Here is an 18,461-nt window from a genome sequence, read left to right on the forward strand (position 1 = left end):
ATAATAATAATAATAATAATAATAATAATAATAATAATAATAATAATAATAATAATAATAATAATAATAATAATAATAATCCATGAAATGAAAGGTGAGTAATAGGGTTATGTAAGTACCTTAGTATTTGATCTAATTTATCAAGTACTTGAGGTAACCATAATGTTAGAATTATAGAAAGTGTAGATCCAAATGTCTTTTCTGAATATAATTTACATTTTCAACCTGTAATAATGTAAAACAACAGATTAAGTGGAAGATACATTGCCCTTGGTTGTAATAACAATAGTAAGGGCAAAATGGTCATTTTTTGCAAGCATGTTATGTCTGTTCATCAATGGAAATAAATAGTACTAAGAACTAACCTGGTGATAGGGTATCCACAAACCTTTCAGGACCATATTTGTCCACTAATCCCTTGTTTTGTGAAATTTGAGAGAAGCAAAGTCTAACCTTGTATGCACCTTGGTATTCTCCTACCTGCACAGTGCAGTCCCCACCCCAAAAGAAGATGAGCACTACAATAAATAAATAAATCAATTAATTAATTTAGGGCTTTACCTCTTCCCCCATTACAAAGACATTAGGATCAACAACCATTTCCTCATCAAGGGCAGAGTTCAAAGTGTCTCATATTGTCATCTGTAAAAATTTCAAAATGAAATCTAATACATTGCACCACTTTTTTTTTTCGTATAGTAATTGTTGAAAATAATGTGCAAATTATACCCTGCTACTTTTATTTCTTATTTACTAATCAAAGTAAATTAAATAAGCCTTTATCATAAACATTTCCAACAACAAGATCAAAAAGCTTTCCAGGGGCATTTACGTCTTTTACCACATAAATTTTGATTTAAATTACCTTTAAGTGATCAAAACTTCTTTCTAGTATATTTACCAAAGATGGAAAGTATGCTAGGAGTTGTGGGACCATTGAAGGGGCATTAGAAATTGTGGCTTCCCATAGCATGCATGGGTAATCAGTAATCAGTAATGTAATGTGTTAAAGCAGTTAACAAAATGATTATTTATAAAGTTATAATTTCATTAATATATATATATATATATATATATATATATATATATATATATATATTACAATATTGTTACCTGCATAATGTCTTCAAGAAGTTCATCTGAGCTATTATATAGAAAGTTATAAGCAATCTTTACCTTGGAATTAAACTCCTAAACATCCTCAATCAATTTAAAGGACAATTTCCAACAAACTGGGAGTAGATCAGAAAATTCTTGCTGTGAAAAGGCAACATCTTCAATATGGAAATATAATGAACAAGATGCTGCAAGCTGAAATATCAAGTAAAATATTAAAGGATATAAAAAAATGGAATCTTTTTATGATAAAAAAGGCTGAATTATAATTTACACTTTATACATTACTAACTTTAGTAAATGTTTGAAATGAGTTACCTGTTCATAGAGCCCCTTTGGTAAAAAGGTTGCAACATTGTACTTTGCTACTGTTGAAAATGCAGGGGCATTTTCGGTACATGTGCATTTACAATATAAAGAATGATAAAACGTTAATAACAAGATTAACAAAGTGACAAAAAGGAACATGAAAGACGCACTTACAATGGGATTAGGGACATCATCTTGCTTACACATGACCAATGGGACCTAGTGTCAAGACCCACTGCCATTTGGGCTGGCCATTTTGAATAGAATGATAGAAAGACTACCCCCCAAATCGATCATTTTATGTTGCATGCAAACGAACATAAATAGCTCAATCATGAAATAAAATCTTTAGACCCAAAAAACAACTCAATGTGTAGAGAATGAATTGAGTAGAAGCACTAGACACTTACCTATTGCTTCTTCATGTTTGTCCAAAATGATCTTTTCCTGTTGGCATCTATTAAAAGATACACAAGAAAACTGATGATTATGGAAAAATAAAAACAATATTGAAAATAACAGAGTTACTTGAATGCCCCTTTGCGAGAGTCATTGGGTTCACTGATTTAGATTATTAACATTGCCATTGGAATGAGAGCACCTTGGTGATTTTCCCTCTTCAGTAACTTGCAAACAGGAAAAAGAAAGATTGTAAGTAGAAGAGATCGACAAATTCCCTCTTCACTAATTCATTGGTGATTTTCCTGTTGGCATCTATTAAAACTCAGGAAAAACTTTCAATCCCTCAATGATCTTATCAGGTGTATCTAGGGATGAGTCAATGCTATGAGATCGAACAATTCTCTTCTCTAGTAGACAAAACGGACAATCATTCTTCTTGTCCCGCTGCGCCAGAAACTCGCCTATCGAATTAGGGAAATTTATGTTAACAAAGTGGAACAATTTACTAAACGCAATGACAAAATTAGGTTAAAATTCATGAAAATTTAGATAAGATAGTGTGCGTGTGTGCGTATGTGAGTAAGTAGAAGAAGAACACATACATTTTTCGGAGTGTTGAAGTCAGAGACAGAAATTGGCGAGAGGAAGAGTATAGGTTAAGAACTGGAGAACGACGATGAGATAGCAGGTATTACCGATATTCTTGAACCCTAATCGAGGACCGTTCTTCCGTTTCTTCAACAACAAAGTCGTTTGCCAAGTCATTTGCAATTGGAAACCAGCCATTAACAACGAGGACCTCTCGCTCCTGATTCACTCGCCGCATTGAATGACAATCCCCACCGCCTGTACATCGTCGTCGTGTGAAGCCTGAAGATTCGGTGTGGATTGGAGGTAGTGAAGGTGGCTATCAGGCAGGGTTTTAGGGTTTCGTTTGATAGAAGAGGATTTTAAGAACTTCAAAAATACGTAAATATCGATCTTCTACACACCAATTAAATACCAATTCAGAAAAAATTCACAACTAAAAATCGCATATTAGGAACCCACACAATTAATGCTTTTATGGTTTCTTTTGATCGAACAGGATTTCACAACATACAAAGAAGAAGGAGGAGAGTATCAGGCAGGGTTTTCAATTTTTTGGTATTTCATTCCCCCCTTGGCAATTAAAAAATTGAAGAACGCGCGTTGATGAAAATAATTATAAAGCGACAGTTCTACACGACATACTTTTTTGTAGTAGGTGCCCTCCGTGTTTTTAATTTTTTTTGTTGGACACTAATTTTAGGGCACACAAAAATGCGTGTACTCTATGCTTCATATTTTGGAAAACTGACATCAATTTTTAGGGCACGCCCACATGCATGTCCTCTATCAGCATGTGTCATTGATTGCGCGTCGTAAAAGGCTGTTTTTCTAGTAGTGATTTGAACCTAGCTCTCTCTCTCTCTCTTTATATATATATATATATATATATATATATATATATATATATATATATATATATACACACACACACATGTTTAGGTACGTTTGAGACCATGTTAATTTTGTGAGACCGTGAGACACAATCAAAAAATAATTTTAAAATACAAAACAAAAGGAAAAATCCAAAAATTCCGTTTTTAATTATTATTTTCGTCATTTTGTTTACCTAAAAAAATAAAATAAAATAAAATAAACTGCTGTTTTTTTTTTGAAAATACATGAAATATTCTAATAGAATATTACACTGCAAATATTCCAGTGTGATTTTTAGAATGTTAGAATACTCTAGTATTCCGGTAGATTTTTTAGATATATAAAATAATCTAATATTCTTGAAGAATATTATAATATTCTACTAGAATATATCACAAATATTTCAACAAAAGGGTAATTTTTTATATTTTTTTAATTTCTTTTTTGGATAAAACAAGTGACGAAATTAATATATTAAAAAAAATCGAAAATTTTCAATTAATTTGTATTTTATAAATATTTTTTTATATAAGAAATGAGTGGATAGGATTGCATCTCTCCGTCTCACAAAATATAGTGGTCTCACATAAACCGAACTCTCTCTCTCTCTCACTCTCTCTCTCTCTCTCTCTCTCTCTATATATATATATATATATATATATATATATATATATATATATTGTCACACCCCAAAACCATGAACGACGGAAACGTTCTGGGGCGGAGGACGTCATGTACAGTGTCACAACAATGAATAATATTAAACAAGCAACAACATCACCCATTGCATTAATAGTATAATTTCATACATGTGTGTTCTGTCAAGTTATATAGACAACAAAATATACATATCAAAATAAAAGACGATTCTTGAACGAACTCCATCTTCTCAAAACCTGGGACATGTACCTGTCTATTGGTGACCTGAGAATACAAGTTATTTTGAAAGCGAGTATCAGCTTAAAGCTTGTGAGATCATAAGTATATTAATGTCTGTGATTGTATGAAAGCATTTGTAAGATGTTTTGTACAATGTTTTGTAAAATGTTTGAACTCTTATAGAAAACCCTATGTTTCCTACTAATGGTAGCCTTCTACCAAGGCATCTAGTGTCTGTGTGTATGTCTCTTGTAAGAGTGTGTATTTTCCCAAATCTGACTATCATTAACCAAAAATATAGTTTTTACATTATCGTGCATCGTGTGAATATTCATGAAGTGAATGTAATGGGAAAATATCATAGTACTGTAGTATTTGTAATAAGTGACTACTGTTGTACTAACTACCTTAAAAACAAAAGGCGTTTCAAGTAACATGTGATCAACTTGTATCCTGCTACTGACTCTAGTAAAACGACGATGTAAGACGCCGTAAGAAATGACATTTGGCACCCGTAGACTTGCAAGTCCCACTGTAGCGAGCAGCAAGGTGTAGGATAGTCAATGCAGTATAGATCTATACGCAAACTCATACGCTCCCCAATTAAGGAGATTCTGGATACAAAAACGGTCATGGCAGGAAGTGGCATGACTCGTTTAATGGTTCACATAACTGCATGAATGTACATGTAATGAATGTGCTAACTGTAAAGTGTACTCTTTCTCTGTCTAGCCTGTATGTACTGTAATGTTATGCGTGTGCTAGCTATAATGTGTGTTCTCTCTTTATCTAACATGTATAGTAAGGTACTGTGTGTACTACTCGTATTGACTCATGAATGAACTGAGTCATTCTATGTTTCATTTTTCTAGTAATAGTATTAGTATCTTCCTGTGCTACCCCTATGGTAGCTTACTAGTAATGTATGATCATGATTGTAAACCCTTTCTACCCAAAGGTATGGAACTGATTGAAAGAAATTTTATGTCTATATATGTATACATAATATATATCTAACGGATAGACGACCTTCAGACGGATAGTCGATGCCCTCAAGCCACATCCCAACGAGGAAAAGGAGATAAAGCGAGCTGGCCTTCCTAACACCTTTAAACATTACTTATATAACTATACATACATAGGCATGCATTTGATAACAAGTATAAAAGAGTTTAAGTAAAAGTATTTGACAAGTAAAAGAGTTTGTAAAACATTTTGAAGCAAAACAGTTTGATAAGCAGTTTGAACAGTAAGCAAACTACTGGTTTGGTAGTTATTAATCACATGTGATTGATGTAATAACTATAAGTGTTCAACTTGTATCCCCCCCCCATAAAAGCATTTAAAAACATTTAAAGCATTGATTAAGGGGTATGAACTCACCTGTAGTGAGTCGCACGGATGAACTGAAGATGTAGGATTGCTAGGTGTCAAGTGAAGTCTTGAACACACTCTATGATCCTAGTTAACAAATAATATCACATATATATGTATCCAATTAGTCTTTAAACAACTAATAAACAAAGTCAAGACACCCTAGGACATGCTAAACACCTTGTACAAGTGTTATAAGTCTCAAGGATTGCATCTAAGTGTTGTAGGGAAAGGGTAGTGTGCTTGGGGTTCAAGGAAAACTCCATTAGGGAGTTTACGATTTTGTGGCCACAACCAAAAGAGTTTACGGTTGTAAACCCTTGAGTTTACGGTCGTAAGCTCACAAACTTTTTGACCATTTGTTTTTTGAAGCCTTAAGAGTCCCTAGGAGCTTTTCTACTTGAAGGTTTAGTCCTTAGAAGAGATTAGGGCACCATTTTCCTCCTTTGAGGAGTCTACGGTCCTAAGTCCAATTTCCTTTGTGTTTGCGGCCGTAATCTCCTGTGATTTATGGTATTTTGGGCTTTTAAGTCCTTTGCTCAACTAGGAAAGGATTTAGACGTTTTTCTAAGGCTAGAGAAGGACTTTGGCACACTTTGGTACCTTTACTTGGTGTTTACGGTCCAATAACATTCTTGGGCCGCGGACACCTTGTTCTTGGTGTTCTAGGGATGATTTCTTGATGTAAAGATGTATAAAAGCTCTATGATACCCTTGGATAGAAGTACTTACAATATAGTAGTTTGAAATGAGCTAAAAGTCCAAGAACACTAGTGTGTGTTCTTGGTGGAAATGGAAGAATCAACCTTTTGGAATGATTTCACGGTTAGAAGTGTGTTAAAACACTAGATTAAGGCTTATAATAACTTAAGAAAGCTAGAATCACTTACTAGATTGAAGATCTTGAAAAACTTTCAGATGATACTTGAGAGAGAAATGGGTTTGGATCTTGAGAATTTGGAAAAATGAAAATAATGACAAATAGTCCTATATATACCCCCAGATTTAGGGTTTTTGGCAGAAAATATTTTATTCGGGCAGTAAACTCTAATTTCATGGAAATTTTGGAATAACAGTGTTGCACAAAACCCTAGTGCATCCTCTCTCCTGATATCTCTTTAAGTGTAAATCCTAAAATACTCAGACTTATACTAAAAAGTCTGAATATTAACTGCAACTGTTCTGACTTCTATTGACTTGATATTGTTTGTACATAATAGAAATTTCGGGTTGTCACACACACACACACACACACACACACACATATATATATATATATATATATATATATATATATATAGAGAGAGAGAGAGAGAGAGAAGTTCAATTAAGAAAAAAAATGTTGAGAATGGAGAATCATTCTCATCTAATCATTTATTTTTGCAGCAAAAGCCTCCAACGTACCAGAGGAATTAAGAAAAAAAATACACATGTGTTTTCCAACAAAACATGTTTTCTTAAAATATGTTGATCATTACCTTAATATATACAAAAAATATAGTTTTTTTTTTCTTTTTTTAAAATTTGAAGGAGCTATTTTTATCGAAAAATGATTTTAGATACATCAAAATTCAAAATTTTTTATTCTCTATAAATAGACATCTATATTGATATAGTTTAAGATAACATAATTTTTTTATTTTATTTTTTTAGTTTTAGCTATTGATTTTTATAAATAAATAAAAATGCATTTGATTTTTACTATAGTACATTCATTATTCAGTTATGAATAAAAAGTATCATTAATTTTTTTAGAGCTTAAATATCATTCATATATAAATATAACATATATAAACTCTTTACAATTTACACCAGCTCCCGTCACATGTTATAATCACATATGAATAAAACGTGTATTAATATTCCTCACAAATTATATTCATATATGAAAAACACATTTGTCATAATTTTGTTATGGTTCATTTGTTATTCATATATGAATAGGTAGTTCAAAATTTTAAAATACGTCGTCTTTTATTAACATACTACTTATTCATATTTGAATAAAAAAATAACTATAAAAAAATCTGATAAATGTTTTATTTATATATGAATATAATATACGACGACCATTAAGAAACATTTTATTCATATATAAATATAACGTGTGATGAAACATGAAGGAAAAAAAATTATTTTAGGTAAAAAAGTTTTATTTCATGTTATCTTTATATATGAATGATACTTAAACTGTAAAAAAGTTAAGCATACATTTAATTCGTAAATGGATAGCGAATGTACTGAAAACCTAATGGATTTTTTATTTACTTATGAATAACGATAGTTGAAACTTTAAAAAAAAATAATTATATCTTAAAACTATATCAATATAGATGTCTATTTATAGAGAATAAAAAATTATAAATTTTGATATATTTAAAATAATTTTCTTTTGTTGGAGAACACATGTTTATCCGTTATTCATTTCCGTCGGTACGCCTAAGTGTTTTGCGGCAAAACAAATGTATGGCTGAAAATGATTCCCTAATGCTTAACCTTTCTCTCTCTCTCTCTCTCTCTCTCTCTCTATATATATATATATATATATATATATATATATATATATATATATATATATATATATATATAAAGAGAGAAAGAGAGAGTTAGGTTCAAATGTTTTTACTATCTATTATGTGCATGTACAATTGATTTTGGACCAATCATTTTTGTTATTTTAAATTATTTTTCATTACTTTAATTAGTTAACTATAATCTTTTACGTATACACATGTATAATTTAAAATAACAAGATTTGTGAGTTTCATCTATTGAAAATTATCATAAACAAAATTCAAAGGCAAATTTGAAAAAAAAAAGTATATTTTAGTTCCGTTAATTAAAAAAAATTATCCTTGATTTTTTTTTTCAATTTAACAATTAAAACCTGTAATCAGTTGCAAAGTAACTTTTATAATTAGTTAGTGTCGGTTTTAAGAGTTAAATTGAAAAAAATAAATAAATAAATAAATAAAATAAGATAAAAAAAATAATAATTCATTGATGACTTTAAAATTAAATTTTAAAGAATTTTTCAAGAGATTTTCTTTTTATGTATACTAAATTTGTTTGAGTAAAACGTAAATTTATTTATTAAAAAGCTCTAAATAATTTTTTTTATTATAAACCTCAATAATAATAATTTGTATATTATTTTTGAATTTTTTGTGATTCTCTGTAATAAATATCATTACTACAATAATAAATATATCATCTACATCCTTTATACTTTGTCTATTAAAAATTATCATAAATAGAATTAAATACATATCAAAGTTTCTCGGATATATGAACTTCGTACTTCCAATTTCGTTAGAGGGTTAACGAAAGTTTAAGGAAATCCTGTCTTAATATATCTCATGTTTTCTTATGTTTTAAGAACTATAATAAGAATTGACCTTATAATTATAAAAATAATAATTATCATCGTTTTAACGGGTATGTCGTGATGTGCGTTAAGGTGTGTCCTGGTGCGATGTATAACTATTTCGTACTGAAAACATTCAGATCAACGATGTTAGGTGTGGCGCATGCAGGGGCGAACACACTTATTGTCCTGCAGTGACACATATGAATACTCAATTTCATCTTAGAAGTGTAAAATATGTAATATATGTAATATGCAATTCTTTGTTATTTTTTCACAAAGTAATAAATATAAATTCTATGTAAATCCATCGGTAAGGATTTTGTGACAGAAAGTAACGTTGAAAAAAAGTTTTTTTTCCTACTAATACAATTTTTATAGATTTTGGACATCCAAGCATTGGTTTTTTTTTTTTTCTTATTTTGCCACTAGGAGGCATGTTAAAGCCGGTTAAGATGTACCAAGGCACGTTATGATGTGAGTTTTTTGCAAGATACATTTTTTTTTTCAGATCTATCATGAATTCATTACACCATTAAGTGTTTGTTGATTCTTTTGTTACTGATCGGTGACGCACGCATGAATGTGTAGTAGTGTTGACTTCAATTTTTTATTTTAATATTTGTTATACTATATTTTTTTTTCTTACCTAGAGGCTATAATAGTTGCATATTTTTTTAAAGGAAATGATTCGTACACAACAGTTTTTTTGTCATACACAACAATTTATAAATTATATAGTTGTAAAATACAACATTGTAAAGCACCAATTGTCGTGTACAGAAAAAATTATTGTATACAGATCAACTACTTTTTTTAGTGGTTATGTTGAATGCAAAAATTAAATTTAATCCTTTTACTCTTCCTATTTAATAAATGAAGTTTTTTTTTTTCTCACATGTCAATCTCTCAGGAGTTTTGACACTTGTCATATTGTGGTATATTTTAAAATAAATATTATCCACTTCTCAATTTTTGATTTGTTTCGATTTTAAAATTAAAGTCATATATTTATATATGTAAAGTATTAAATATTATATATATGATATTAAATTGCAATAAATACGTTCTTTTTTTTTATTTAAAAGTTATATATTAAAAAATATTTTTTTGTTTACACTTTAATTTTTAATCTTTTTAAAATCAACCCGTGTAATGTACGGATATGTTTCACATCTAATATAAAATAAAATCAAATAGATGCCCGGAACACTCCAAAAATCCTCTATGTCCGTCCCTATCATTGACGCTATGCCTCGAGACATATATAACCATAATATCAAGCTTGTTTATTTTGATAGGTTCAAGGTCCCAATTATTTTTACCTTCCTTTAGAAAAAGATGTTTTAATGCATAGCTTTTTGGCACTTGTGGGTAAGGTTACAAACATACAAAGAGTTATGGGTGGCAGTGGGATTTACCATAATGCTATCTTGTAAATTATTTATTCAAACGGGTGAGAAATATGGATATTATAGAAAATTAAGGGGCAGAAGTGATGTCTTTTTGTCAAAGATAAATTTCAAGGATTTAATCATTTTAAATACATTAATTAAATGTATACATTTATCAATGCCATATATATATATATATATATATATATATATATATATATATATATATATATATATATATATATATTAGTTTATAACCCGTGGGAACCACGGTTATAAAATTAATCAAACTTTTATAGTAAAAACTTAAAATTATTAATAAGTTATTTTAAATAAATTATTAATTTAAGAGATATTTTTATTAGTTATGTGAACTTATAATCATAGATTCAAATACATATATAAAATTAATTTTTAATATATATTAGATATTTTTTATTTGTGAATTAATGTAAACAATCATTTAAAATTTAAAATTTAAAATAGAATCACATTAATGATGAGGTCTAATAAATTTAAAATGGAAAATTAATAGATTCATAAGTGGCAACACATTAATTAAAATGTGTAATATGATGACACATGGCAAAATAGCTACTTTTTATTAATATAGGGAAGACATATTTTTATTAGTTATGTGAACTTATAATCATTGATTCAAATACATATATAAAATTAATTTTTAATATATATTAGATATTTTTTATTTGTGAATTAATGTAAACAATCATTTAAAATTTAAAATATAAAATAAAATCACATTAATGATGAGGTCTAATAAATTTAAAATGGAAAACTAATAGATTGACAAAATGTCTAATATGATGACACGTGGCAAAAGAACTACTCTTTTATTAGTATATATATATATATATATATATATATATATATATATATATATATATATATATATATATATATATATATATATATATATATATATATATATATATATATATATATATATATATGACGCGAAGACATTTCATAGTTCTGGTAATTAATAACCGAGTTTTATATATTTCAAATACGTTAAAACTTATTAGGTGTTTTCGAAAACTTGTCATTTTATTATTTGATAATACGAAGTCTAAAATTTAACTTTTGTTTTATTAAGATTTAAATTTTATATTTTGAAAAATATAGACGAGCCTAATAAAATTTGGCTTTATTTCTTCGGAAATGTTATCAACATACCATTGTTAAATGAAATCGCACATCGCTAATTTATTTAATTTCAAATAGGTATTATATGTCGACATTATAGAATCAACAATAATAGCACTTTGTTTGGAACTTTTTAATAAAAAAGTTTTCCTTGTCGTTATAATATGACAGATTTTTCAAGTACTTTATGTATAGAACTACCATCAATTTCTAATTGTTAGAAAACTAGGCATAATAGCCTACGTACTTCTTAAAAAAAAGCTCAAATAAAGAGCTTGTGAGATTTTTAAGAGAAAAAACTTTTGAATAATCTTTTCAAAAAGTTTTTACCGTGGATGCTCTTATTTTGAGAAGATATAATTTTGAACTTAAAAAGTTGATTAATTTATAAAATATATGTTTTGCATATTTGATAGTTGTAAAAATTGTGCATTTTTGTAGATCAGTCAATTTTTTAAATGAAATTATGTTATGTATTGAAACAAATATTGTGAGTTACTTTATTATATAATATAGGGAGTGGTTCAAATGAGAACCACAAAAAAATAAAAACCCCCATTAATTAGTAAATATATACATGATACTTTTATAAAGCATGTTAAAGTTTCTTTTTTTGTCCTTTTGGTACGAAAAGGGCAAAAATTTAATTTTTACAATCTAATATCTTCATACATATATGCTCTTATGTTTTAACACAAAACTAATATAAAATACATCTTTATACAGTCCGTTTATAGTTTATTGCAAAAATTTTACAACTTAATACAAACTATTTTACAATAATTCACTAATTCCAAGAAGTCAAAAACACAAACTCTACTACTACCACCACCACACGTTGCCACCAAGTATTTGTAGCAATATGGCAACCATCATTTCTTCCAAACTAGATCTGTAAATAAAATCATGCATTAACAACTTAAATACTATAATCACAATGTAATAAAACCTACTAATTCACTCATCTTGAATTTAATGTAAAATAATTATAAAAACTAATATTGTCTTCCATATTTATACAACACAAAAAATAAATATATTCACAATCAAATTAAAAAAAAAACATTTATACATTACTGAGTCATATTTTAATGCCTAATTCAATAAAAACTTACAGCGTAATAAAATCAATTCACAGTTCAGTACATAAAATTCACAGCTTATTATAAAAAAAAATTAACAGTTTAATGCACAAAAATTATACATTCACAACTATGTTCTCAACTTAAAAGTTACATATATATACTTTTAGATCTATAGGCTAATGCTTCTTTCAAATATTATTTACAAAAAATTTCATAACTTAAATTTTAAATGCTTTATTCAAAATTAGATTAAATGAGATCTGTATATAATGGTACTTTTATCTCATATTTTAGAAGGCTACAAGGAATTATAAAAAAATCATAGTTTAATACAATCAATTCATAGCTTAATACAGTCAATTCACAACTTAATACAGTCAATTCACAGTTTAATACAGTTAATTTACAACTTAATACAATCTAATCATGGTTTATAAAAAAAAATTCACAGCTTAATATAATAATTTCAAATTTTAATACGAAAAAATTATACTTCACCATCATATTCTCAAGTTAAAACTTATATTTCAGGACTTTAATTCACAATTTAATAAAGTGGTTTAGGTCTCTCATTCACGATATTTACAACTTAAAAACATAATCGATTTTCTTGAAGCATTTCATCAAATATCTTTTGTGCACCAAACAATCATGTATTCACGGCTTAAAACTTATAAAAATCATCTATTCACATTTTAAAATATATATTTTTTATTAATAAAAGTTAAAACTAACATTAACATAACTAAACAATAAATGAAGCATTAAAACATTACAATTCATAATTTAAAAATCCTAAATTAACATTATTTTAGAAAATACTAACATAAGAAAAATATAAAACTTTAAAAATATTAATGTATTTACAATATTCACAGTTTAAAATTTATGTTTTTTATTAAAGCACTTAAATTTGTACTAAATATCTTTTATTCACAGCTTAAAACTTATAAAAATAATGCATTCGTAGTTTAAAACTTATAAAAATTTATGTTTTTTTATTAAAGCACTTAAATTTGTACTAAATATCTTTTATTCACATCTTAAAACTTATAAAAATAATGCATTCGTAGTTTAAAACTTATAAAAATCATGATAATCTATATATATATATATATATATATATATATATATATATATATATATAATTATGCATTCACAGTTTAAAATTAATAAAAATCGTGCCTCTTAGGATATTGTAAAGAACAAAGAGGTTATGATGTGAAAGTATAATATTTTATATATTAAACTGTGAATTTGTTGTATTAAGTTGTGAATTGTGCGTATTAAACCGTAAATTGACTATATTAAGTTGTGAATTAATTGTATTAAATTGTGAATTTCCTTTATTAAGGTTTTTGTTTTTGTGAACTTTGTGTTTGCTTCTGAAATATTAAATGAAAGAAGAATTATACAATAATATGATTTTCTCTAATTTTGAGTAAAATATGTAAAATTTAAATTGCGGATATTGTGTAAATAAACTTTGAAAAAACAGTATGATTCATATCTAAAGGTATGAATGTAAGTTTCAAGTTGAGAATATAGTTAAAAATGTATAAATTTGATGTATTAAACTGTGAATTTATTATATTTACTTGTAAACTTTGTGTACTAAACTATAAATTGACTGTATTAACTTGTGAATTAAAGCTATAAAACTGTAAACTGACTGTATTAAGCTGTGAATTAACTGCATTAAGCTATGAATTTTCTATGAATATGTTTGTTTCTGAAACATGAGATGAAAGAAATGTTATACAATGAGTTACATTTATCTAATTTTAAATAAAGTATGTAAAAAGTGATAGGGCTAGTATTAATATGTGAGTGTTGTTCCTTTGTAGTTTTATTAAACTTTTTTGACAATTTAAAATGTAAATATTTACATATAGAGAAGATGCACAAGTATTAACAATAAAGATGAAGAAAACACAAAATCATACCTGAGAAGTGTCGTTAGAAAATACTTGGGAGTTGAAGGGCGTCGAGCAAAAGTATTCTCTAGAAGCTAAAACTACACCTCCAGAGCTGAAAATCAAAAAGAAATTCTAAGAGGCAAGTAAAAACATATGTATAGGATATAATGATATATAAATAAATGGAAGCATACCATGAAAGAGCATGAGGATCATCAGATGAAGGAGCAGATGGAAGGTGGATGTGGTCAACAATTATCTCAAGTTTACGAACATGTGCTTTTGCTGCATACTCCTCTTTTGTTGAATGAAGAACATATTCTATCTTATGTAAATCCTCCTTCCGACATCTCAACAACACAGATGGTTCTTTCAATCTATGTAGACCCTGAAACAAAAGTGTTCATTTTAATTTTAGCTGAAATAGTGTGATTTAATCATATGGTGTAAGTAGAAAATGTAGAGTCGTATATGTTTGATTAGTACCTGGACAATGAGAGCTTTCAACAGTGCTTCATAGTTATGTTGATGGTTAAAATGGTGATGGCTGACATTTAAAAGATCCTTTGATGCATCCTCTCTCATGGAAGTAACTAAGTCGTCTTGAGCTTGAAGAACTTTGATTCGAGAAGCCTTGAGTTGCATAGAATACTCACGCTCTACATCTCATACTCATCAAAAACATATCGCATTATCAATTTGCTTTAACAGGATTACAATAATGTTCGTAACAAGCTAGACTTTATTAACGCTATGAGATTGTATAACATCAATCCGGATGAACGATGATATGGACAAACATATTCGATTGTAGATCTGAAAATCACAAGTTGAAATAGAGAAACAAAAAAACCAGAAATCACAAGTTGAAAATCCGAAGACGTCGTATGAGATGTAGAGCGTGAAATAGGGAATAATATCTGACCTGTACAAAATAATCGTGAAAAACCAGGCGAAGAATAGCTGGAGTAGCACTCGAATTTTGATTGTAGATCTGGCATATAGTTGATTTAATAATCTGGTTCGCTTCAGGGCAAGATTGTCGGTAATAGTCATGCTAAAGAGATGAATCAGATGAAGCAATCAAAGAGAGAAGAATATAAAATCCAAATAGAAGAAGACGGTTCGTTTTACCATTGATTTCCAGGGTAGATCTCTGGTTATAATCAAGCCCTAGTACAATATGAATACACTGTTGATTTTGTGTAGACAAGAGAAAGAAGTAGGAAAGTAAAAAGTGACTGTCTGTTTATGTGTGTGCCATTCGAGGAGAAAGGGGATTCTAAAAGAAAGTTTGTTTAATTGACTGTTTAAATTTACTGTAATACCCCCAACCCTTCTCCATTACTACGACCGCTTTTGTAACGAATGAGTAGTTTGGGAATATTGTATGGTTCTTAGGTTCTTAATTTTCAGTGGTTCTCATTTGAACCTTTACCTTATTATTAGTATTATTATTATTATTAATATTATATATATATATATATATATATATATATATATATATATATATATATATATATATATAAGTTCGGGTGAAAACCCTTTTTAAAGTGAAGACACGTGCGGACACTTTAAAAGAAAATTATGCATAGTACTATATCGGAGAGAAAACAAAATTAGAAAAAAATGGATCATTAAAATTGAAGCATTGATCATTTTTATAATCTATGATTAAATTTTAATGATGCAAAGAAAAATTTGAAAAAATTTTCAATTTTTTTTCTCCCGGATATATTATTATGCTTGATTTTATGATTTATATTTTTTTAGATATTTTTTCAATTTTTTAAGGTTTCCTCACGAGTTCTCACTTTAGAAAGACTCATCACCGGACAGGACCATATATATATATATATATATATATATATATATATATAGAGAGAAAGAGAGAGAGAGAGAGAGAGAGAGAGAGAAAGAGAGAGTTCAATAGAGAGCCATTATTAATTAATGAATCAATCCAAAGCGTCCAAATCTAAAATGATCAACGACAAAAAAAATGGTTGTAGACTTTTACAATTGACGCACATACACCGGATTATAACAAAACTGACTTCCTTTTTTTAGTTTAATTTTTTTGGCCATTTTTTTATCAAAGAAAACAAACAAATATACTATTGTTAATGATTTTTCGTCCTCTTTCCACAGAGATACATATTGATATATCAAAAATAATTTTTTTTTCAAAAAACTCATTTCATTTTCTTTGTTTGTTGAAAAGTTAAAGTCTATTTTTTTGTAGAAGAAAATTAATAAATATATCAAAATTCATATTTTTTTGGTACTCTTTAAACATAAATTTATTTTGATGTTAAAAAAAATCGGAATTTCAGTTAAGATTCATAGTGTGAACATGTTCAGAATCACATTGTGAACCTGTTCAGCTTCACATTGTGAACCTGTTCAGATTCACAGTATGAATAATAGTAAGTCAGATTCACAATGTGAATAAATCCATTTGTTGATTTTACAAAACTAATTTATGAGTAATGAAAACATTAAAATATTATAAAACTATACGAAATATATTTTGATTCATATGTAAATTTCACTAAGTTAATTTGCGAATGATTAAAGAGTTGAAATAGTAAGTCAAATTCACATTGTGAATATTAAAAATTAAAATATTTACAGTTTAAATTCACAATGTGAATATGAACTAATCGAGTTTTATTTCACATTGCAAATGTTACGAACTGAAATATTTACAGTTCAGATTCACAGTGTGAATCAGCACATATCAATTTTTTTTAGATAAAAATAAACTTAAATACTGAAATAAATAACAAAATGAAGTGGCTTTTTTTTTTCAAAAAAAAAGTTTGTTATATATATATATATATATATATATATATATATATAGATCTGATGACGAAAAATAGTGAACAACAATATATTCGGTCTTTTTTTGATATAAAATGTGGCCTAAAAAAATTTAAATGAAAAAAGAGGTGAGTTTTTTTGGTAAGGAGGTGGATGTTTTGGTATAATCCAGTGTGTGTGCGTCTAATATACAAGTGTACATCTATTTCCTTAGATGTTCATCGTTATGATTTCTGACGCTCATGATTGGTTCTTCGGTACTTTGTTAATTATGATTGTCTATTGAACCTCTCCCTATATATATATATATATATATATATATATATATATATATATATATATATATATATATATATATATATATATATATATATAAGAGAGAGAGAGAGAGAGAGAGAGAGAGAGAGAGAGAAGTAAGTTCAATTGGGAAAATATAAAAAGTTGAGAATGGGGGAACCATTCTTAGCCATTCATTTATCTAACATGTAAACATTAAAATACGTGCATGTCATTATTTCATTAAGGGTGTCTTTGTAAATTAGCCACTTTTTTAGATTGAACTTAACTGTTCGCCGTATTCAGTGTCCGATTTGATGATATCTTTTGTTCGTTTGAATCGGATATTGAGGAATTCATTATCAATATTCTTTTCTTTATATAACTCGTTAGCAATTATACATATTTTTTCCATTAATCGTGATGTTTCACATCTGTATTTCAGTTTTTTTTCGTATTCAGTTTCCGATTTAATCAGGTATGTATATCATTTGAATTGGATATTTCGGATTTCATTATCAAGATTATTGCTTTATATAATTCGTTAGGAATTATGTGTATTATTTCCATTTATCCTGAAGTTTCAAATCTATATTGAAGTTGTTCAATCGGATTTTTTTTCTATAGTTTGAGATCTCTATTTCCATTTTATGATCTGATCGAAGCTGATTTAATTTTTAATCGGATATATCGTTGTAGTTTTTACGCCTTGAAGTGAGAGAGATTACTTAATTGATTAGTTTTCATATGATCTTTGTTGCAATTGTATCATCTGATCAGAGCTGATTTAAGTTTCTTTCAAATCTTTTGTACGCCGAGTTGAGATATATTTGAAATTAATTAGGGTTTCATATTACGACTTTTTTTTGTGTTTTTTGTTTTAATT

General features: G+C 27.7%; 1 protein-coding gene across 1 annotated transcript; it reads right to left on the bottom strand.

The window, feature by feature from the left end:
* Positions 1-2,640: 2,640 nt before the first annotated feature.
* On the bottom strand, positions 2,641-15,821 carry LOC145068225 (V-type proton ATPase subunit E-like). Its single transcript, XM_079015192.1, has 5 exons — positions 15,797-15,821; positions 14,963-15,135; positions 14,671-14,864; positions 14,504-14,588; positions 2,641-2,811 (listed from the first exon to the last, which is right to left on the bottom strand). The coding sequence occupies exons 1-5, from the start codon at positions 15,819-15,821 to the stop codon at positions 2,641-2,643; spliced, it is 648 nt and encodes a 215-aa protein (XP_078871318.1).
* Positions 15,822-18,461: the final 2,640 nt, after the last annotated feature.

The sequence above is a fragment of the Lactuca serriola genome, chromosome 8 (assembly GCF_051521515.1).
Source record: "Lactuca serriola cultivar US96UC23 chromosome 8, Lser_US96UC23_V15, whole genome shotgun sequence".
Classification (NCBI taxonomy): Eukaryota; Viridiplantae; Streptophyta; class Magnoliopsida; order Asterales; family Asteraceae; genus Lactuca; species Lactuca serriola.